Genomic DNA, 22,416 nt, shown 5'->3' with positions numbered 1-22,416 from the left:
CTAAGAAATTTTATGTAAATATAGCAGAAATATTAGCAATGGTCTACCTATAATGTTTATAGGACAACCTTGCATGACCTTTTTCCCACATACTTGTTTTGTACTTTCCAATCTTCTCAACAAATTTTCTTGAATATCATCACGTTAGCTTCATAGCTTTATTATAACTTTAAGAAACTTTTCAATAATTTTTCAGTATTTCTATTTTCCTTTGATAGTAGGTTGTTTTGGATTCTAAATTATTTTTAAGTTATAAATCTTCAAAATTATAAATTAGTAAGAATGATTGTGTCACTGTAATATCACTTAATTTCCTGTCTTTTACTTTAGGTCACCTTCAAATCTCTGTAATAATGCACTTTAATACACTGGTTTGTAAAATATTTTATTGATCAATGACTTTATTTTGTGGTTCCATCAGGATTCTGGAGGTTGGTGACAAGAGCTAAAATATAAAATATGTAAAACACTCTAAGTAATCTGCAGCTGTATTATTATTGCTATTTTAATGGTGGTGCAGAAATTAAACTGTCATTACTATTTTCTACGAAAAAAAATTATAATACAGTTTGAGAAATGAAAGCTGCAAAAGTAGATTAATCTCAAAAACAGTGGGAAAAAGACAGCATGAAGTTTACTTATAAATTATAATTAAATTTTTATGTTTTAATTTTATTGTTTGTTGGGTTCTATTTTCATGGTTTCCATAGTAAGGTAAAACCACATATTTGTTTTCATACCAAAATTTCTAAATTTGCATTAAACAATGCTCTAATAAAACCTTAAATCTCAATTCCATGGCCCACTGTTTTTTCTACTAGCTATGAAAATGTATATATATGAAAAAAAATATCATCATAAAAAAAGACCATAGTTTGAATTAAAATATAACAAAACATTCATAGATGTCAAGAACTTCTGGAATGAAAATACCTTCATAGTAACAAAGGAATCCATGATATGAATTAAAATATATTAAATAAACATGAATCCAGATTTAAATTGTATGGCAAGAATTTTTTATACCCTGCCACATGAAGTGAGGTATTGTAATACTCTTTAAAAAGTTGCATGTCCATCCGTCCCGACATTCACAGATGATAACTTGAGGACGGATCAATAATTTTTTTTTAAACTATGCACATCTGTTTTGTATAAAATAAAGGTTAAGTGCAATTTTCAGCAAAAACAAAATGTGGTTTTCTTGTTTGCTATCCCCCTCATTTTCAGCATTGTGTTGCAGTGTATCACTTAATGTTAAGTTAATGCCCTACTTTTTTGTTATTAATCTAAAATTAGTGTTCATCTCAGATTTAAGCAAAAATTAAAGTAGCTGTCAACCCACATGAAAGAATAATGCAAGGTTTACATATTTTCATATTTTTAACACGTTATGTTGTTAAGAATGCTTCAGAGTATTGGCATCCACTTCAGTTTTCATGTCATCTAAATTCTATCTGATGTTTTAAATCTATAACTCACTTTGAGCACCTTGAGCAGCAATTTGAGCTCCCTGTTGGAGAGTCTGAGTGAGAAGATCAGTTCCTTGTTGGGCAGCTACCTCTCCTACTTGTTTGAAGGTTTCAGCAAAGGTCTGTCCAAGGGCAGTGAACTGTTGTTTAAGGGTTCCAAACAAGTGGTCAAAAAAGTTCTCACGCTTGCTGTACAAAAAATATTATTTTATAACAGTCCGTTTATTACATCAATACCAAGAAATTGAAATGAGATACTTATTTTGATCATACAGAATAAAAATCTAGATTTTTTTAATATTTCTTAATTTTTTAATCATCTTAATTTTTAATGTTAATAAATGATGTACAACAGTTGAAAGTTAACATGTACTTCAACTTGAATTCTAAAATGGAAAACAACAGGCACACATACACATATAATATGGTTACATGTTTACCTTGTTCCACCGTTGGCGAGGTTTGTTACAAGTGCTGAAATAATGACAATTATTTGACTGTCTAACTTCCTTTCTATTACTAGGAATAGCTATGAGCTAATACTACATGTTTTAGTTATCTGACCTTTGTAAAACTTTATTCTCTAAAGGTGCTAGAAAACAATTTTTTTTAAAATCGACATATTTACCTAGATTCACAGTAAGTCAATGTTTGGAAATGAAATCTTCTATTCTATTTTCTATAAATGTACGCAGAAATTATGGATATATTCTAAAATTAGAAAAATATTGCCTGTCCAATTCTACCAATTTGTAAACGTTTTTAATAGGTTTAGTCCAAAACTGTTTTCAAAAACATGTTTTAGTACAGTATCCCAACCTACTTTGTGCTCCCTGAGCGGCAACCTGGGCTCCTTGTTGAAGTGTCTGCTGTAACAGCTCAGCTCCTTGTTGTGCAGCTACCTCTCCTACTTGTTTGAAGGTTTCAGCAAAGGTCTGTCCCAAGGCATTGAACTGTTGTTTAAGGGTACCAAAAAGATGGTCGAAGAAGTTCTCACGCTTGCTGTTGGCATAAGGAATGGTTTTATGAATAACTCATTTATGATAAACTTTGTACTGAACATGATCTGTTTAAAATGTTGCTTCCCTCGATTTTCTCAAGTTTATATACTTCGTACAAAAAACATTTAATGGGAAAATAGTGAACATAAAAAGCATCAAATCCCTTAGAATCAGCAGTATTAATATGCATTCCCTTTTAGGAGACATGTTAAAGATATTAATCGTTTAAACAATTTCATTATTGTCATTACTTGTTATCAATACATGTAAAAAGTTATACCTTGTTCCACCATTTGCGAGATTTGTCACTAGTGCTGAAAAAGTAAACATCAAATTTGATTTCAATGAATCATAGGATAATTGTGAATAACAAAAATATGATTTTAAGAACGCCCGGATTTAACGGGTAGAACTCGTGCCGCGGACTAGATATTATATTTCAATTATTCAAAAGACTGATCGATTAGCCTATTAATTATAGGATTAGCAGTTAACAATTTGTTGCTAATTTCAACATTAATTTAAAATTTAATGATCTGCAGAATGATAATTTGTGTTGTGACGTGTCCGAGGGTGACACTACCGAATTTTTTTCACATTGCAGTTTTGAATTATCGGAATTAATTATACAGTGAACGGTCGATAAACGTTTACTATGTGACGGATGTATTCACACTTTTCAAACTATTGCATATTTACTTGGAAAAGAATAACATTGACTTTATCGTTAACATCATATTCTGAGACGCAAAACTATTAAAGGGGCAAGCCGAGACCCCAATTAATGTGGAAATGTATTCTTAAAGCACTAGTGAAAATAAACCGATATACACGTATTAGTTCATTGCGATGGCATATAAAGTGTAACTATGTTACGCAATATTATCAGAACGTGTACATAAATTAGTATGTATTTAGCTGAATCAACTTACTCTGGGCACCCTGAGCAGCAATTTGAGCTCCCTGTTGAAGAGTCTGTTGTAAAAGATCGGTTCCTTGTTGTGCAGCCACCTCTCCGACTTGTTTGAAAGTTTCCCCAACTGTCTGTCCAAGAGCATGGAACTGTTGTTTAAGGACATCCAACATGTGTTGGAAGTCCTCTTTCAAGAATCTTTTAGAGCTTTGAAAATTAAGCAAAGAAAGATTTCAGACTACGTACTATTCAGATGTACATTTTTGGGCTCATTTGTAAAATAAAAATAACTAAAGAAAAGCATAATTATAAGCATGTTAAATTGGATGAAATCTTCATAGTTGGTAAAATTTTGACGAGTTTTAAACCAGTAGATATGAGTGCATTTTATTGTACGGTGCGAGAAAAAAAATGAATTCAAAGTGGTTTCCTTTCTTGCGGTTGCGTAGACTACCAACCTTCATAGTCAAGATAAAATACTTTAACTTATTCTATTTATATATATTAATATATTAAAACACACAAATGTACGAAAAAGGTAAAAAAAAAAGTTGACCAGTAATAAAACGAATCATTCTAACCTTGGTGTTGTTGTTTGGTGGTGGACGAGGTTGGAGGCAAGATCTGTAAAATTAAGGAATTGTCAAGTTCTGCACTCTGTCCAGATTAATTAGATGAAGTGGCGATCAAAAGGAAGTAACAGGTTATTGGCTTCACACCACATATTCCTATCACTACATAATTGTACTACACTCAATGCGTCAGAAGTCCACACTTACACCGTACTGTTTGTCAGAAGTCCACACTTGCACCTTACTGATTGTCAGAAGTCCACACTTACATCTCACTGACTGGTAGAGAAACAAGGAGAGGATATTTTGTTAAAAAGAGGAGATCTTGAATATTTTCCTTGGGCGGCTGACTGTTCAAGTGCTGTAGACATTCACTAGAACACACAATTCGACTGAAACTCTTAATATATTACTCGGAGACTCCACTTTATGTGTTTAGGATGAAATTCATAATTTTTTAAAGGCGTGGCCTAAACCATGGCAAAATGAATAGGTAACGTTATTGTTTTCAAACATGTATTACAGTTAGAGCGATCTTCGATTTTGTACATACCAACTGCTCCATGAAGAGCAATGTTGACTCCCTGTTGCATAGCCTGGTGGAGAAGATCTTGGCCTTGGCTGGTTGCTACTTCTCCAACTTGTTTAAATGTCTCTGAGAATGTACTTCCCAAAGCATTGAATTGCTCTTTAAGTTTGTTCTTCATGTATTCCAAATCTTCTTTACTCAAAAGGAATCGTTTCCTGTCATGAAAGAAAGTTTATTTTTTCAGAAAAAAGTAGAATATAGAGCTAACCAACTTGAACTAAAAGTTTAATTACTGAATAAGTGAAAGGAGGTTTTGTCATGAGTTAGGTATTAATATTAACGTGAGGGACCTATCCAGAAAATGCATCTAGAATTGATCTACATTGATATTTAGATTGCCTCAATAATCTTATTTTGAAATAATGGCATACAATGTAAAGTTGGGCATGCACAAAAATGAAACAAACTAACAAATTTACGTTCTAAAGATAGATGCTTACAGTATTGATTGAACAAAGTAAATTTTATGCACATTTATGGACTTTTTCTCGGCAAAACTCGGTAGAAAGTTGAAAGCATCACAATATAAAGAATAGATATGGTGAAACACATCAAAAACGCACCATCATATAACCTTTATAAAAATAGTAAATACGAAATGCCATATGTGCTTTTGCCATCACTATGTGTCCGTCGTCCGTCGAACTTCTTGAACAAAATATGCGTGGAGATTTTTAATCTTGCGAAAAACATGACCGCCGTTACTTAAAATAGACCATATGGTTCAAATTGCAGAATTGAGCACAAAACTAAAAAGGAGTTGGGTTTATCTAAAATCTAGCAGGTGGTAAAATTGTTCAACGTGATGTGATGGACCTACGCCAAAATTTTCCAGAAAGATCCGTTGACGGATGAATGAGTTGGTGGTCCTAAAATGGATTTTTTACGGAATTTTACATTTCCAACTTTGACAATCTTTACCTCTGAAACAACTGGATGGATTGAAACAAAACTAAGCATAAATGTTCAGTAGAACATCTGTAACAAACAATGCGTTGGGATTTTTTATCTCGCGAAAAAAAAACCAAGCTGCCGTTACTTAAAATAGACCATAGGGGTCAAATTGCAGAATTTTGCACATAACTCAAAAGGAGTTGGGTTTAGGTATAATCTGGCTGAAAGTTAAATTGGTCAGCATAGTGTGATGGACCTACGCCAAAATTTCCAGAAAGATCCGTTGATGGATGAATGAGTTATGGGTTCTAAAATGGATATTTTACGGAATTTTACATTTCCAATTTTGAAAATTTCCTCCTAAAATATGGGATGCATTGTAACCAAACTTGGCATGAATGTACCTTACGATATCTTTAACAATTGGTTTGTGGGGATTTTTGATCGGGCAAAAACCATGACCGATGTTACTAAAAATAAACCATAGGGGTCAAATTGAAGATTTTTTGGAAACTCGTAAACAAATGGGTTGAGCTAAATTTTGACAGGGTAAAATTGATCAACACGGTGAGATCGACCTTTGCCGAAATTTTCATAAACATCTGTCAACCAATGTCGGAGTTATTGCCCTTGAAGAGTAAAAGAAGGACTATGAGAGATTTATTTTACAATATGAAAACCGGTTAGATAACTAATGTGCTTTCTATTAATTAAATGGTTCTTGTGACAATAGTACAATAAGGCCTAGAGTTCAGCTTTAGAAAGCAAAAAAGATTATATATATGACCTGGTGAGCAATTCAGGCTCTGTAGAACCTCTAGTTAACTCTTCAATTTTTATACCTATTTTACACTTCGTCTTATGTTTTGAGGATGGTAATGGCTAATAATTTGTGAAATATTAAGGAAATAATAACTAAACTGTACAGGCCAGGAAAATAGGAAAATGGCCTGGGCTGGACCGTACACGTTCTGCACAGATACTCGTATGGTTTTTATTAATTTCCATCCCATTTTTTAAAAATTTACCTTGATGCGTCTGGGTTCTGGAGATTGGCCACCAAGGCTGTAATTAGAAGGGGAAACATCTAGAGTTGAAAAGGGAATTAAGTACAGTGTATGTGTTATAAATCTTTTCTTTCTTTTTTTTTGCTTTTAATGTATAAAAAGTTTTTACCTGGAAATAGAATAAGGACGCAAGTTAAGACAACAAAAAGGGTGCCAATTGTAAGGCTGACAAATATTACTTACTCTGGGCTCCCTGAGCGGCAACCTGAGCTCCTTGTTGGAGTGTCTGTTGTAGAAGCTGAGCTCCCTGTTGGGCAGCAACTTCTCCTACTTGTTTGAAAGTTTCTCCGAATGTCTGTCCTAAAGCAGTAAACTGCTGTTTGAGGACATCCAACATGTGTTGGAAGTCTTCTTTCAAGAACCTCTTCCTAGTAAGGAAAAAGGAGTTTTGTTTTTTAGTTCAGTGGCAAATATTTATAATGTTTCAAAGGAAACAACTGGTCAAACGATGATAAAAAATTCGAATGACATGGGGATGATACGATAGATTCAATATTTCAAACGAGAAACAAAAAGAAAATCGATGAGCAATGAGTTTACAATGAAATAATCGGGGATTGGTGTATTATCATTTTGACCAAGACAAAATATGAAAAAAGATTAGTGGTTGCTTCATTTTACAAGTGATTTCTTCGTAAAGCGGTTGAAAAATAATAAATGTACTTCATAGAAACAAGTACCTTGATGCATCAGGATTCTGGAGGTTGGCAACCAAAGCTGAAATTTAAACAATTTTGATGGATCAAACAGAACAATTATCATGCATCCGTTTTTACTATACCAGGTACGAGGTTGAACCTGGAAAAGTAAAAATTGAACGCTTTAACTCGACAGCAAAATGGCGCGTTTTTATCATCGTAAAATGAACACGACAAGACTGAAAGTTTTTAATAATTTCTTTCCCCAATGCTTTTAAGCCGAGTGTTAGAAGCCTTACTTTGGGCTCCCTGTGCAGCAACCTGGGCTCCTTGTTGAAGTGTCTGCTGTAACAGCTCAGCTCCTTGTTGTGCAGCTACCTCTCCTACTTGTTTGAAGGTTTCAGCAAAGGTCTGTCCCAAGGCATTGAACTGTTGTTTAAGAGTTCCAAATAGGTGGTCGAAGAAGTTTTCACGCTTGCTAAGTATAAAATAAAAATAGCTAAAGTCTTTGAAACGTAAGGAACCCTCATCGGCACATTAAAAAATATTAACATTTTATGTTGTGCGCACAATGTCACATTGTTTATGTGCATAAAATAATCATAATTTGAGAACATAATATCGTTTTGAAGATGCATACCTAGTTAAAATATTTAAAACATATCAAAGATCAATTGGGCACGTGAAACAAATCAACAAGAATTCGCTTTCACTTAAGACGCAGCAAATGAAAAGAGTAGAGCACATTCAGTAGACCAATGCTACTTAGAATATAACGAGAATAGGTATGGTGATTATGTTAACGAGACAACAACTAAACTGGGTTGAAAATCTCAGCCCAAGACCAACTATTGGTCTTCAAAGAATGACGGGAAAACCCTCACACCACAGGGCAGGCTGCATCTGGCCCCAAAACATCATAATACACGGATACAGCGAAAGAGAGGTCCCTATATACTGAAGTATAAGTATAAATAAAGGTGAAAACGAAACAAGACATACAGAGGTAAGAAATTGCTGCCTGGGAGAGGCGCAAAAGAATGCGGCGGGGTTAAAGTACTTTGGTGTGATCACAACTTTCCTTTAAAATCTGGCCACTGTGAAAAAAATTTTGCACAAATTAACACATCTAAAAATCAGTTAAAAAAGTCAGAGTCCCTTGTTACAGCGAAAATAAAGAAACTGAAGATAAATTACTCAAATGTACAAACTAAGGACTACTAGCAGTTAAGTTACATGTCAGCTCCATATAACTTTACACCTACAAAAAGTTGTGTCCCCATTGTATGTTAGTATTGTATTCAAAAATATCCTTGACATCAGTTTTGAAAACTTACTCTACGGCAGGCCTTGCGCTGACCGTCACAAACAGACAGGCTGCGACAATTAATAGAATTTTCATCCTACAGAAAAGCATGTTAACAAAAATCAAATATGAAATGAAGCGTTTCTTTGGAAAAAAGTTCAGAGAATGTTAATTGTCTTTTAGGTTTCTGTATTTTGTGTTTCGGTTTCTGCTTCTTGTTACTTGTTTCGATGACGCTATTTTTGCCTATCAAATGTCAAATATTTCTTACTGTTGCCTTTGAATATGATTTATCATCGGGCCCTACAGTACCGAGTATAAATCAATTTAAATCTTTTTCAAGAGTAAGAAGCGCTTTCATATTTGAAGAACGTTTTGAATGTCCTCTTCGCCAGTAAGTTTTTATTGTATCATTAAGGACGCTATCATTCATTTTTTGGTAGTTTGGGACCAAGTTCAAAATTTTTTTTCCTTGATTTTTTTATCTGATCTCACTCTTTCCAATTCTATTTCGTTCAATTGCTCATATTGGTTGTTTTACAAAGCATTTCTACGTCTGATATATACTTGAAATCTGATAAGTTCAAATATCTTCCATAAACCATTCATTCAAAGTTCATTGCTTGGTACTTGAAGCCTATTTTATAGTTATCAAAATGCCTGCTTACCTGATTAACTTGTTCTGTTGAAGACTGAGATCAAATGCCCACTTTAGGTATACTTAGTGTTCATTATCATTGCATTCTTGGGAAACAACAGGTGATACGGTCATACACCACCTTCGGTCTTCTGGTAGACAGACATTTCGATTGCCGCCATTCTATGTCATTTTCTTAAAAATTGCTCGCGTGCGAATTTAAAACATGCATCAAATTCACAATATGCATCGCACTTTCAGATAAGTTTAGATTTTTTTTTCAAAAATATTCATATTCAATAAATTTTATAAGGTTAACTTAGTGGGTCATGCAAGTTCTTTGTACTTCAGGATTTGAGAGATAAGGTCTGAAACGAAATTGTATGTTTCGATATCACGTGTTTGGCAAACACTACTTTGGACTAAGTTGCAATGTAATCCCTTGTAAAAATACGGTGACAGCAAGTTCGGATCTTTTCAGGAGCAATTATTTGACCTTTTTTGAGAATCTCATGGGGGTGTGCTAAAATCTGGTTTGAAGAAAAAGACATGAACAGAGTTAAACGAACAAGAAAAATGCCATGGAAGATAACTCCATAGAAGTAAACTTTTTGACATTTTACATATATTTGAAAATAGAAATTACCATTTCCTTTAGTTTGATGCATATTTTTTTCACATTTCGGGAAGTAAAAAACGGCCATTGATTGCATGGTCATAAAAATTCGTTACGAATTTGTGGAAAAAGGAATTTTTTTATGTAAAAATATTTCATTACATCCTATTAAATGTAATTTGAATTGCCATTGAACCACAAACTCAAAGAGAGGTCAAATAGGATTAACAAGTTCCTGATCCTAAAAATAAGTCAACGAAATGAATGACACATACATGGAAGCCAGAGGAAGTTAGTTTTGTTACATGAAGTTACAAAACGGGCTTCCGTAAACATTTCATTCAATGTCACGTGCAAGGGTAATTTAATGTTTTTAAATTATAATGTATCGGTATTGTTAAGCCTGGGACGATTCGCATGTGCCGCGATTAAAATAAATCATATCGTTTCAACGAAGAGAGTATGATACATACCATTGACGTTTTGACAAGATTACAGATACGGATTGCATAATTATTATCATACAAAAACATATATGTCTTGTTTTTAGATATGTGATTATTTTTTGTAACAATCACGTACAAGGGGGGATCAAATTTTAAAATTAATGAATTTCAAAACAAAACTAGTATATGCAAATAGTATTTTTGTCAATAAGGTTTGCTTCCTGTTATTACAAAACGTTTTGTAATAACCTTTGAATTGTAAGGGCGTATGAAAATTTTTTTTAAACAGTTCCTCTATCTAATTTCGGTGAATCGCAGATTTTAAAATACTTATTCCTGGTAATTAAGCCCTATCATAAAGGCTATGTGGTTTTTTTTTCAGTTGTAGTTTCGGATAAGATAAAACCTCAAACAGTTGACAAACAGTTGAGACATAACTAAAGAGAGACTGGACTCGAACGTCATTAAAGGTAACTTAACAAATTTCTTTGGGGATGTTTGGTTCATTAGCGAGACAGTATCCCCCCCTCTTTCGATACGGTGTTCTTAAAAGTTTGTTGACAGTAGCCTCTTTAGGCACGGAGTTCTTATTAGCTTGTTCACAAGCGAGACAGCAATCCCCTCTTTTGACACGTTGTGTTTTAGTAGTTTGTTCATGAGCAAGACAGTAACCCTCTCATTGGACACGATGTTCTAAATAGTTTGTTCAATAGCGAGACAGTAACCCTCTCTTTAGACACGATGTTCTTATTAGTTTGTTCACGTGGGGATAGAGCCACTCTATTTGACACGGTGTTCTTAGTAGTTTGTTCACGAGTAACACAGTAACCCTCTTTTTAGACACTATGATCTTATTAGTTTATTCACGTAACCCGCTCTTTAGGCAAAGTGCCTTAGTAGTTTGTTCATGAGCGAGACAGTAACCTCTTCTTTTAACACGTCGTTTTTAGAAGTATGTTCATGAGCGAGACAGTAACACCTCTTTTGACACGTTGTTCCTAGTATTTGTTCACGAGCAAAACAGTAACCATCTTTTGAGACATCATGATCTTAGTAGTTTGTTCACGAGTAAGAAGTAGTCCCCTCTTTTGATACGGTGCTCCCAGTAGTTTGTTAATGAGCAAGACAGTAACCCCTTTTGGACACGGTATTTTTAGTATAACGAGGATGGAAATTGTGAATATGTCAACAAATCCAACGGGAAGGAAAATGTCAGCTCAAGGTCACTTATGGGTCTTTCATGAACGATAAGGAAATCCTAACACCACAAGGTACAATAGTTTGTTCACTAGCTAGATAGTAACCCCATCTTTAGACATGGTATTCATAGTAGTTTTACTACTGCTTATTCACAGACTTTTGTGTCGAGAGATTTTTTGAAGATGGCCTTTTTTTAGCACGATTTCTTTTTATCAATCTGCCCAATATCTTTCTTCATGAGAGCCCTAGTCTGGTTATTTGTTAATAAATCTTATAGGCACCAATGCTGTAATTCGAAAAAAAAGTACTTGTAGCTGCAACACTATAACGTACACGTCTTGATTTGAACAGTAACTGTTGGTGATCTGGCATAACTTCCATACATGATTTTTATAATTAGCAGTTCTTTTTTATACTTACATGTATCTATGTTTCTAGACGAGTTTTAGAGCCGTCAGCGATTGTCAAAAAATGCTTCAAGATTTTACGGCGTTTTTGATATAACGCGAGCGTATTGTTTGTACACTAATGAAAGTTTTGAATTGACACTGATTGTCTGGTAAATGGTTGATGGAACTGCGAATGGTTCCCTAATAAGCATTTTATTATTTGGTGTAGTCGACATGCGGATATTAATGTATCATTAGAACTCATGCATAAATATATGAATATGTTCCATAAAGTGAACAATAACTATAATTTATATTTACAGGTCGAGGACGTTAACAACCATATGACGATGGGAAATGCTATAAAAGCTTGTCTTGGACGTTGCCATGACAACATCGCTGGAAATGAATTCTCGTCAGACGATTTACGGACGAACTGGTTTATGTCTGAGGGCAATTTGAGCTATGATAGTTCAATTTATTCACAGAGTACATTGAACGAACCATCAGTTTTATCATTCAAAATGATTGGTAGAAATTCGTGCGTTTACCTTGATGGTGACGTTTGCAAAATTTGTTTAGAAGAATATGACGACGAACAACGTAAACCATACATACTCCCATGCGGACACACTTTCTGTGTCCTTTGTCTTAGAACTTTATCAAAAAGGAGAAGATTCAAATCCATACGATGTCCTATTGACAGGGAGACGCTATATATCAGCAGTAGACATTCTAAAGGTAGCATATCCTTAAGCTGAAGTCATTGTTATCATTATTTATACTGCAATCTTTCTATTTGAGCAACCTATATACAAACGGCTCAGAATGTGACGACTCTATTCGCTACACTGCTCCATCGGATCAAATTGATACAGGGAAGATAACGTAAACTTATAGAAGGGTCTGAAAAATTCCCAACGATGTTAGAACTGTCAAATTTGTGATGCAAATATATGTCACAGAAGTACGAGTCCCGCGGAGGGAACGACCAAAAGATGCAAATTTGATAGTTCTAACATCGTTGGGAATTTTTCAGACCCTTTTGTAAGTTTACATTATCTTCCCTGTATCAATTTCAACCGATGGAGCAGTGTAGCGAATTGAGTCGTTAAGTTTACATTATCTTCCATGTATCAATTTGATCCGATGGAGCAGTGTAGCGAATAGAGTCGTCACATTCTGAGACGCGCTAGACCACTCGACCATCTAGGATTTTGTGCAAGCGGTGTTGCCATAGATGTCACAGCGGTACGAGACCCGCGGAGAGAACGACCAAAAATTGTTATTTCTAACATTTTGTAGTTACATGATAATATATCTCTGTTGGTCGAACCTTTTATTTATAAATGCTGATGTTGTTTGTTTTAGATGGGTTCAGACCAATCTTCCTAAAATTTATCAGATACAATTGGACTTTAATGTTGGTTAAGCTGACCTAGACAAGATTCGATTTTTATTAGTAAGACCTTTTTCCTAGATTTTTTTTTCTTTATTGAAATATAGATAAACGCTTTTCTTGTCACGTTTCAGTTCAAGCAGGAGTCTATTCTGAAAACTCAGAAATCGTCAGAGGAACGGAACAAAACTTTCATACAGTTCCAGTTTTCCTACAATCAGAAGAAGCATATCCTATGACTTTAGAAAGTCGCGAGTCGTGGTACGCGGACTTGTGGATCCAAACTCAAATCCTAAAATCGATTACATGATTGCTTGTCTTCACGATTAGGATGGAAATACTTTCAGTGCAAACAGTTCAAGCAGTTCCGAAATTCTACCTCAATATCTACATAAACAATGATCCACGTATTGCACAACAAGTGAATGCTAAGTAACAATAAATCCATTTTAAGTATTTTTTCAATATGGTCCTCAGTTTTTATTTTAAGGCAACAAATCGCCCATGTTCGATAGAAACAAGGAAAATTGTCTTTTCATATGACAAAAATATCAAGAAGACAAAAAAAAATACTTGGAAGTTTTATTGGTAGCATAATTATAGAAACCTTTTTCCTAAGGTATACAAATATATGAAATACAATTAACTTGAATTTGCAATCAAAATATTTGATGAATTATATATATATTATAATTATAAATAATTATACATGTATATACATATTAGAACTGTTTTACAGAAAAGGTCTGATCTACCATTTCACAGGATCTCCCAGTTTTAGTGCAGAGTTTTTAGACGTAAGGTTAGAACAAATATCATATACAAATAAATATAATGCCAAAGAAACAAAGAGATTATATATTTAGTAAAGTGCAAATTTAGTCAGTGTACCTTACGTATATTTGTACGGAGAACGATCATAATAGACGAATAATATACATGAAAATCAGGCTCAATTCTTACATGGCTGTGAAATGTGTTTATCAAAGAAAGGCGAAGAGTGTGCTGAAATATTTTACGTGAAAAATCTTTTTTTTTTCAAATGCATTTGATTATGCATAAAACATGTATTACTGGCATTTTTCTTTGTTTCGAATAAAATATATCAAACAGGACCATGTGTATGTATTATTAAGACGAAAATGCATTTTTTTAAACAACTCGACCAATCATTTCCATTGAATCTTTGCTTAGTTGTGAATCTTGTATGGGAAAGAACTAAAGGTGTATGGGGTCGTGACATACTTAGATCCCCCTTTTCTCATTTACCCCCAGAAGCAATAATATATTCTGCTTTATAACCATGAATCTTCCACTTGTATCACACTGTTACGATTTAGCAGTAAACTGCATTATGGAATGTTTTACAATTTTTAAGCATAAACGTATGAGGGAGTGGATAGTGACCCCGTGTGCCTGTTCATGAAACCACTATGAATAATATGTATATAGTTGCTTACGCAACATGATAACTGTGGTTAACTATTCTATACAGAGTATTCCTTTCCTGGTAAATTTATATTAACAGTGAGCTGCTACAAGTTTGATGCAAACTGTTTCAGTTTCAATATGGCGACATCGGGCAACACAACGGTTTTGAGTAGATCATTCGACATAGCCACCAAGTTTATATCCAGTGCAATTAGAATCGACTGTGTCTTCCAATTTCTGCTTGGCAATTTGTACACGTATGAACAATGTCTTTGGCACTTTTCAAACAAAATGGCACGAAACAACAACCAAGGAAAAACCTGGGGGAAAGTAGGACGTCATTATGGCATTTGTATTTGAATGTTAATTTCAGGCTAGAATGATCATATACACAAGTAGTTAAAGAAATCAAGAAAACACAACAAGGAAATTGCAATCGAAAACAATAAAATGAGAACCCCGTAAATTATCAAGAGTTCAATGTTTAATCTTTCATTGATTTATTCATATTAAACTTTACTTTTTTACTATACAAGAAAAAAAAGAATCTAATGAGACGAAAACACTTACCCAAAAGATGCCAATAATATACAGGCAATCCACGTAAATGGCCCAACTTTGTTTACAATATTAGTTTCCACTATTGTGTGACAGTTGTTGCACTTCGTTCTAAAAGGGATGTCACTCTCTGCAGCATATTCGGGAGGCTTAGAATCATCGGGTATTGTAACAACTGTAAAAATGACACGCATAAAGTATCAACAAATCAAAGTACTCATGTACTGAATCAATTTATATCGATCGTTTCATTTTTACGCCTCAAATAATCGTCAAATTGCAAAAAATGAGGATAAAAGGAAAATACGGAGATTGAATTTAAACGTATCTAGACATAAACTTATTGTTGTAAATGGTCAGTATTGAAATTTTTCCTTGATTTTTAAATTCACCATTCTGATTGCAAAGGTCATTACAAAAACAAAAACACACACACACACCAAATACATGATGCATCGTAGCAGTACACCAGTTTGCACAATATTCAGGTTATATGACGGTTTACATGGAACAATGAACACAAAGCTCTGCGACACACGTACATTAACATTAACATAAACACCAAAGTCTTGGAATATATATTGACGTAACTACGCAGACTTTTTGTATCGCGCTAGACTTCTTAAAATTATAGGCGTCTGGATTATGTTGCTACAAGATTGAAGTCATCACTACAGAATTTTTATTGTCGTCATCATGATTTCGTGGATCGTTACGGTGTACCATCTGCACCATGAAAACTGATTTGTTCAACGTGCATAGTTTTCTTTTCCCCTACCCTGTACTTGACTTTTTATGAGAAACTCGGCTGGTCTTTCTAGAGGACGCTTATCCTACCGATGCACCTGGTCCATGCTCTCAGTTTTTAGTGGAGTCCGCGTTGTTCATCTACTTTTTTTATTTTGTATGTATTTTTTGGTTGCTTTGTGTTCTTTGTTGTGTTTGTCTGTTTTCCATGTCTGGTCTTTGTCCTTGGATTGCATTCTTTTGATTTCCACTAGAATCTTGGTTCCCTTGTTTACCCTTTCAACAATTAGGTCTGGTGCAGACAATACTAGCCATGCACTTTTAAGGCCATGGAGCACCTGGAGTACCGACCCGCTGTTCTATTATTTCCACAAATGGCTAAATAGCCCAATGGAATGATTATTAGAAGAAGCAATATCACCAAACCACAGACTAACACCATTCCCGAGAAATGCATTATCGAAATTCCTTTGCCATCGTCAAAGCAAAGTTTCTTTTTTATTTGTCATCCATCTCCGAGATTCCGATGTCACGAGGCGATTATCGCATTAAAAATACATGACACATCGGGATGTTTCGGGGGTTATGCTACCCTTTTGTACAAAAGTTTGGCCAAAGAAATGTGTGATAGATGATAGCTTGGAATCCCTTTCTCTATATAAGTTTCTTGATCGAATGCACTGCTCCGTTTTGTACATATTTGGATCCGCTAAGGCATGCATGAAATATCTGAAAAACGTTAACAACTTCATGATCGATGAATATCTATAGCCTCGCAGAGTTTTCATTTCTCCCTAAACATGAAACAGTTTATTATGCGTCTAAAAATAAATAAAAAAGCTTGAATATATCGGCAGTGAATGACTAAATATGAACTGATAAGAGGTTAGAAGTCAACTATTTTTAATTTGGTCGTTGTTAATTCAAATGTACAGTCACTTGTGTGTACGGGCCTAATTAATCAGCATACTAACTACGCAGGAAAGGTTATTTATTGGGTTTATTGGCGTAAACAACATAGAATTAAATTTGAATTATTAGATATACCTATAAAATGGACCAAACTATCTATATCTGAACCTAAATGGGGTATGCCAATGGGACTATTTTGCTGTGGTAGCGTAAGATAATTGCAGATGCTATCGGGCTTTACAAATCTCAAGGCTCTGGCGACTGCTACATCAATTCTGATCTTCGATCTAAATTGATAAAAATGACTAATGAAACCATTTGAATGATGCGGAGAACTGTTAATGAGACAATGCCATAAGCAGCACAACAATCGGACAATGGCTGTTTTCCAATCCAGAGTAAAAATCGCACCAAATAACATTTTTTTAAATGGACGTACAAAAGTTGACCATATTATACAAAAACGAACGTTCAAAGGCAAGTATTCAACTTATATACATGTACATGTACTCATACAAAAGATGTCGAAGGGACAAAACCGCCGGCGTACATGTATAAAGTGGAAAAAAATTCAAATATTTTGAGGAACACTATTTTAATTGGTGTTATTATTAATTTTTTTCCACATTTTTATTTCGGGGGACTATTTTGAATGGTTAGGCACCGACCATTTTTATACTGAGATTGGGGTTGGAATTTTTGGGAAGAAAATCATTTCAGTTTTGAGCATAAACAATTTTTTTACCAAGCCATGGACAGAAACAATATGATTATAAATTCCTTTCTGAACCATGTGGATTTTCAAATATTAACTCCAGGTACTGCTGAAAAACAATGCGCGAAAAATTTCTCCGACTCAAAATAAAATCCCAGGCCTCCTCGAGAAGGAAATGGTTTGTGCCTTAGTTTTCTTTCTTTTCTTTCTTCGATTTCACATTTTATTTCATTTTATTCTTAACCAATCGAGGGTTCTCTAGTTTTCATTATGAGAGAAACTTTTAATTGTAAGCCTCTTACGTGCATAGATAATAAATTGAAGCAATGAAAAGTCACTATTATAAAATCTGTCTGATGTTGCCGTGTCGTGCACAGAAAACGTACCACTTGATGTTGGCTGTCCTGGCCTATTTGAAGCCATTCTCATGAACAGAGTATCTTATTTTCTTTCATTATACCCCCGATGCTGAAAAGAGAATGTCATAGACATGATGGAAACGCCGTCAATATTATGTATACAGTGACACCTGTCTTAATAACAAACCTCAGATGTTCTGTTTACATAGGTAAAAATAATAATAAAAACATTGAATATGATAATAAGAAAGGGCTTCAGGAAATATTTGGTTTACACGAGTTTCTGGTTATCCAATCTTTGGTTTAGGCAGATTTCACTGTTTTTAAAAGAATTCGTCAAAAAACTGAAATTGTACATGTTTGCTGATTTTTGCGCGGATCTGTCCTCATTACGAGCCGAGAAAATAAGAGTCAAGGTATTTAGTGGCGACAAATTTATATTAGAGGGGTTCAAGGCCATAACTAGCTTGCTTATTCTTGCCAAAATTTGCAAAAAGTTAGAAACTGGTGTTGGTTACGATTAAAACTATATGTATATATATATATTTAATATTTAAAACGTGTTGGTTAAGAAAATTATCCCCCCCCCCGAGTATCATTTTTGTTCACCTGACCCCTCAGCATAATAATAAAGAAAAAAAAAACAGCCGCAACATCTTCTTCCATATTTCACATAACTTACCGTCCCCTCCCCATTAACAAATTGTTCTTCAATGGAATTGTAACTGCGTAGAATCTTGTATAATTGGTAATATCGCGACATAAATACATTCATAACAAAAAGTAAAAAGAGTTGTTGTGTAATGAGAATAATCCGAGTGTATATGGAGCTGTCGTTTACCCGTAAATTATCATGTACAAGTTATAACCCCTGAATGTAACTTCTCCAATCATTCAAGGGGCAGTACGTGCGACCCCTACAATATGTTCCACTATTTCTGACAAATTTGTAACTCTATTAATATTTTATTATAACTTACCTGAATAAGGATACACAAATTTAACTTCCTTGACGATACACCAAGCAAATTATTGAACTCAATCTATTGTGCACATATTGGGTAACTATATTATGAGTTCAACGCGGGTGTCACTTTACCATAACAGGAATGGTATTTAAATTTGTATATTTGTTTATTTAAAATACAGAGAAAACTTGATAAGTGTTATCATTGTTGTTCTCTTTTCGCGATTGGTAATACTATAATAAGTCATTCGTTCCTTTTTTTAGTGCGGGGTCGTCATATGGTAGGTGCCTCGCCTGTTATTTTTTGTGAAAACAGTATTATATGTGCATTTGACGTAAAAATATCAATATGCATACAAATATGCTCTTGTAAATAGTTTCATTGGTAAAATCTGATTGCCCGACCGATTGACATTTCATGTATTACAATACAGTTAGGTCATTTCTGAATATTTGGTCTCATTTTGTTGAAATAAAGCTGTTTTGAGGCAGTCCGCACAGAAATTTCTAGTGTTTTGTCATAAAAAAAGTGCATATTTCTTATATCCTTGGTGTGTGGAGGTTCAAGTCATTTATAAGTAATTTAGTGATTATTGTTATAAAATCCAGTAGCCATGGTAACATGCTGAAAAAAATATTACTGAGTTTTAGTACAAATCAGGGGTGCCTTTCCAAAACTAACAGCCAATTACTTTGTTTTATAAAATATCAGGCACTTAGACACTACCACAGGATGAAAGCATGCATGGAGTAGTTGGAAAAAGGGTAAAAATAATAAGACCCCTTTCGATTCATTCTCTCACAATTTTAGTTCCAAAAGTTCGTGCGAAATAAGGTATTTTGAAAATCAGCCATCTGATGCTGAGGAGAGAAACTAATACGGCAGGGGACTGAAACGTTCCGGATACCATTCTTCCTTTAAATTACACCTGTTTACCATTACATATATTACATCTGTCTATGTATAAATGCTTAACTATATTTGAACAATATATCCACCAAATTTCAACTTTTAGCTTTAAGTTTTAAAAAATTTGACCGGGGTAACTTGGTGTGCGAAACAGTGCGCCTTAATGTAACTGTATAGTGCACCCTCAGCGCAAGATAATAAGTGATAAATAAAGAACATCCTTAAAACAGAACAAATTTTCCTGTTCTTTAAAATAAAAATGAAATGTACATGGAATGTACATATACCATGATTGTAAGTGGTAATTAGTTGTTTCTATATATTTAAAAAACTAACACATAGTATGTGTCTGCATGTGTACTCTCTGTCCATCTTATAGTAAGTACTAGTATATCAGACGGGTAAATCATTTCCGTCGGCTTCGTCCTTCGGCACCAGTTTTCAAATGCGTATGTAAGACTCGTCATGTGACTCCATAGTTTCACGAGAATGGGTTCTAGTCTACCATTCAAATACGTGGAGATTTGTTATCTGCAGAGCGTTTAGTTCAGTCTTAAATCAAAACATATTTTCGTGTAAATTACCGATGAAAATGACAAAATTTAAATAAAATATCTATTTCCACTCGATAAAAATGCTAAAAAAGCAGCCTGAAGATTAGAAGAGTTTGCTTTTGAGATCCCAGAAAGTAGACAATAAATGCAGACCGGTCTTCGGATTTCAATACGTTCTACATGTACATTAAAAATTCCGGTCAGGAAAATTAAACTAGAACGAGCTTGTACAGGCCCTATGTCACATGACCAACGCACAGGTCCTATCGTACAAATTGTCCAACTTCCGTTTTACAACTAGGACGAGAAGGTATCCCTTCATGCAGAATGGTAGCAAGAAACATGGTTTACATCTAAAATTGTAAAAAGTCACCATTGAGAGAAACGTAAATTTCCTTAAAATGACATTTTCAATAGTTCAAGAGTAATCCAGGGAGCCAAAGTTATAGCGGTAATCAAAAGAATGTAATCCAGGGACAAAGACCAGACATGGAAAACAGACATACACAACAAAGAACATAAAGTAACTAAAATCATACATACAAGTAACAAAAGCAAATGAGCAACTCGGACTACACTAAAAACTGGGAGCATGGACTGGTGCACCGGTAGGGTAAGCGTCCTCTGCTTTTCTAGAAACACCCGCCGAGTTGCTCATAAATAGTCAAGTCCGGGGTAGACAAACGCGGAAAGGAAAATTATGACCCGTTGACTAAATTAATTTTCATGGTGCAAATGGATACACCATAACGATCCAAGAGTTCATGATGACGATCATAAAACTTCAATCTTGTAGCAACATAACCCTGTTCCAGAAGCCTTTTGTTAGAATTCTAGCGCAATACAAAAAGTCTGCGTAGTTTCGGCAAGCTCTGGCATCACGTATGAGTTGTGATATGAACACTCCATACGCAGGTGCTGAAGGGATGTTGCCACAGATGAAAGGAAAGTTGACAATTCTGAATGAAAAGTCATCACGTTTGTCGTAAAGTTTGGTCAATAGTTTTCCGTTACCATCGATTTCTAAGTATAGGTCACGACATGAGGTTGACTTCACAGTGTCTGTAGTATCCTTTATCTCAAGCAATAAGCAAATTGTCCGTCAATATTTGCATTGGGTTTCGTAGACTGCAACCCACTCTCTGAATATTGTTCAAGGGCTATGAATAATCGTACTTTGTGATACAATGTAAGTGTGCTTCACTGCTGTTTTAAATCTGTAAAAACACGAGAGTACCGGTAACTACATGTACAAGTATTTGACCTTTCATGATAAGTTATAGTGAAATTAAGGCCATATTTTTTTGTATTGCACAGTATGCATTTGCTTTGGCCAAGAGATCTGAATTTTTGTATAGCCCTTAGTAGGTATAATACATGGTCGTTCCTACAGGTAAATTTGATAAAGAAATTTAAGAAGAGGACATTCACATACATATAGGTTCTGAGTTTAAAAAAAAAGAGTTATAGCGAGCGCAGCGAGGCGGTGTGAGCTCTACCGTTATTACGTACGCGTGTACTTTCTAAATTTCCCTTAAGGTTCCCCAATATACTAACGAAAAAGAAGTCATGTCCCGGAAGTAACAAAAAGTGACTGTCCTTACGGAGAAAATTCATCATTTCCTTCAATCAAACAAATAAAAAAATATAGGTTAAGATTGCGTTTCAGTAAAAATAAAATTCATCTTTTCTGATAGTTTTCAAGTCTTTTCTAATTTGTTTTACTTATTTAAAGAAGTGTTTGTTATGGTTACAAAAACTTCGGGAAACACGTGGATGTATATAGTATACGTACGTGTATCTCCGCAGTTCCACTGTTACCGTTGTCAAGCACCTAACCCGCCTCGGAAAAAAATATAACTCTGATTATATTATCAAAATCGAAGCATAGCTTTTCTAAGATAGGAAAGGCAATGATTTTCTTGTTTTGATTTTGCAGCTGTCGTCCGAATTTTGTTTACGTCACATGATATGTGCAAAATATTCCCACCATCCGTGGACAACTGTACTTAATATTTACGGTATCTGTACAGATTGATCTGACAGGCTTAAACTGAAATGGATGATGCTAGAGATGCACTTAATGGATAAAAAATGTAAAGTATTGCGAAGTGCTATGAAGTT

At 34.5% G+C, this 22,416-nt stretch overlaps 2 protein-coding genes and 1 long non-coding RNA gene across 9 annotated transcripts; 1 reads left to right on the top strand and 2 right to left on the bottom strand.

Moving 5' to 3' along the window:
• Window positions 1-368: 368 nt before the first annotated feature.
• Window positions 369-9,215, bottom strand: LOC148624792 (uncharacterized). The gene is made up of 14 exons (XM_088567689.1): window positions 9,121-9,215; window positions 8,484-8,549; window positions 7,446-7,624; window positions 7,189-7,225; window positions 6,692-6,876; window positions 6,470-6,506; window positions 4,512-4,702; window positions 3,968-4,010; window positions 3,406-3,593; window positions 2,754-2,787; window positions 2,296-2,474; window positions 1,913-1,946; window positions 1,483-1,661; window positions 369-445 (listed from the first exon to the last, which is right to left on the bottom strand). Exons 2-14 carry the CDS (start codon window positions 8,546-8,548, stop codon window positions 402-404), a joined length of 1,395 nt encoding a protein of 464 aa, XP_088423815.1. The 5' UTR covers window position 8,549; window positions 9,121-9,215; the 3' UTR covers window positions 369-401.
• On the top strand, window positions 8,750-12,238 carry LOC148624791 (uncharacterized). 2 transcript variants are annotated; one of them, XR_015919778.1, is made up of 3 exons: window positions 8,750-8,846; window positions 10,534-10,621; window positions 12,064-12,238. It is a non-coding gene; the product is annotated as an uncharacterized LOC148624791 (long non-coding RNA). The 2 variants fall into 2 exon arrangements; XR_015919777.1 differs by lacking the exon at window positions 8,750-8,846 and adding an exon at window positions 9,262-10,064.
• Window positions 12,239-13,706: 1,468 nt separating this feature from the next.
• Window positions 13,707-18,986, bottom strand: LOC148624790 (LITAF domain-containing protein-like). Of its 6 annotated transcripts, none has more exons than XM_088567691.1 (4): window positions 18,842-18,986; window positions 17,805-17,970; window positions 15,141-15,303; window positions 13,707-14,890 (listed from the first exon to the last, which is right to left on the bottom strand). In XM_088567691.1, exons 2-4 carry the CDS (start codon window positions 17,929-17,931, stop codon window positions 14,782-14,784), a joined length of 399 nt encoding a protein of 132 aa, XP_088423817.1. In that variant the 5' UTR covers window positions 17,932-17,970; window positions 18,842-18,986; the 3' UTR covers window positions 13,707-14,781. The 6 variants fall into 6 exon arrangements, with proteins under 6 accessions (XP_088423817.1, XP_088423820.1, XP_088423818.1 ...); XM_088567694.1 differs by having other exon boundaries at window positions 17,889-17,970; window positions 18,842-18,984; XM_088567692.1 differs by lacking the exon at window positions 18,842-18,986 and adding an exon at window positions 18,703-18,824.
• Window positions 18,987-22,416: the final 3,430 nt, after the last annotated feature.

The sequence above is a fragment of the Perna viridis genome, chromosome 2, assembly GCF_037379345.1.
Source record: "Perna viridis isolate PV_CMFRI_1.1 ecotype Kerala chromosome 2, ASM3737934v1, whole genome shotgun sequence".
NCBI classification, from domain to species: Eukaryota; Metazoa; Mollusca; class Bivalvia; order Mytilida; family Mytilidae; genus Perna; species Perna viridis.
This window is presented reverse-complemented; position numbering and strand designations above follow the sequence as displayed.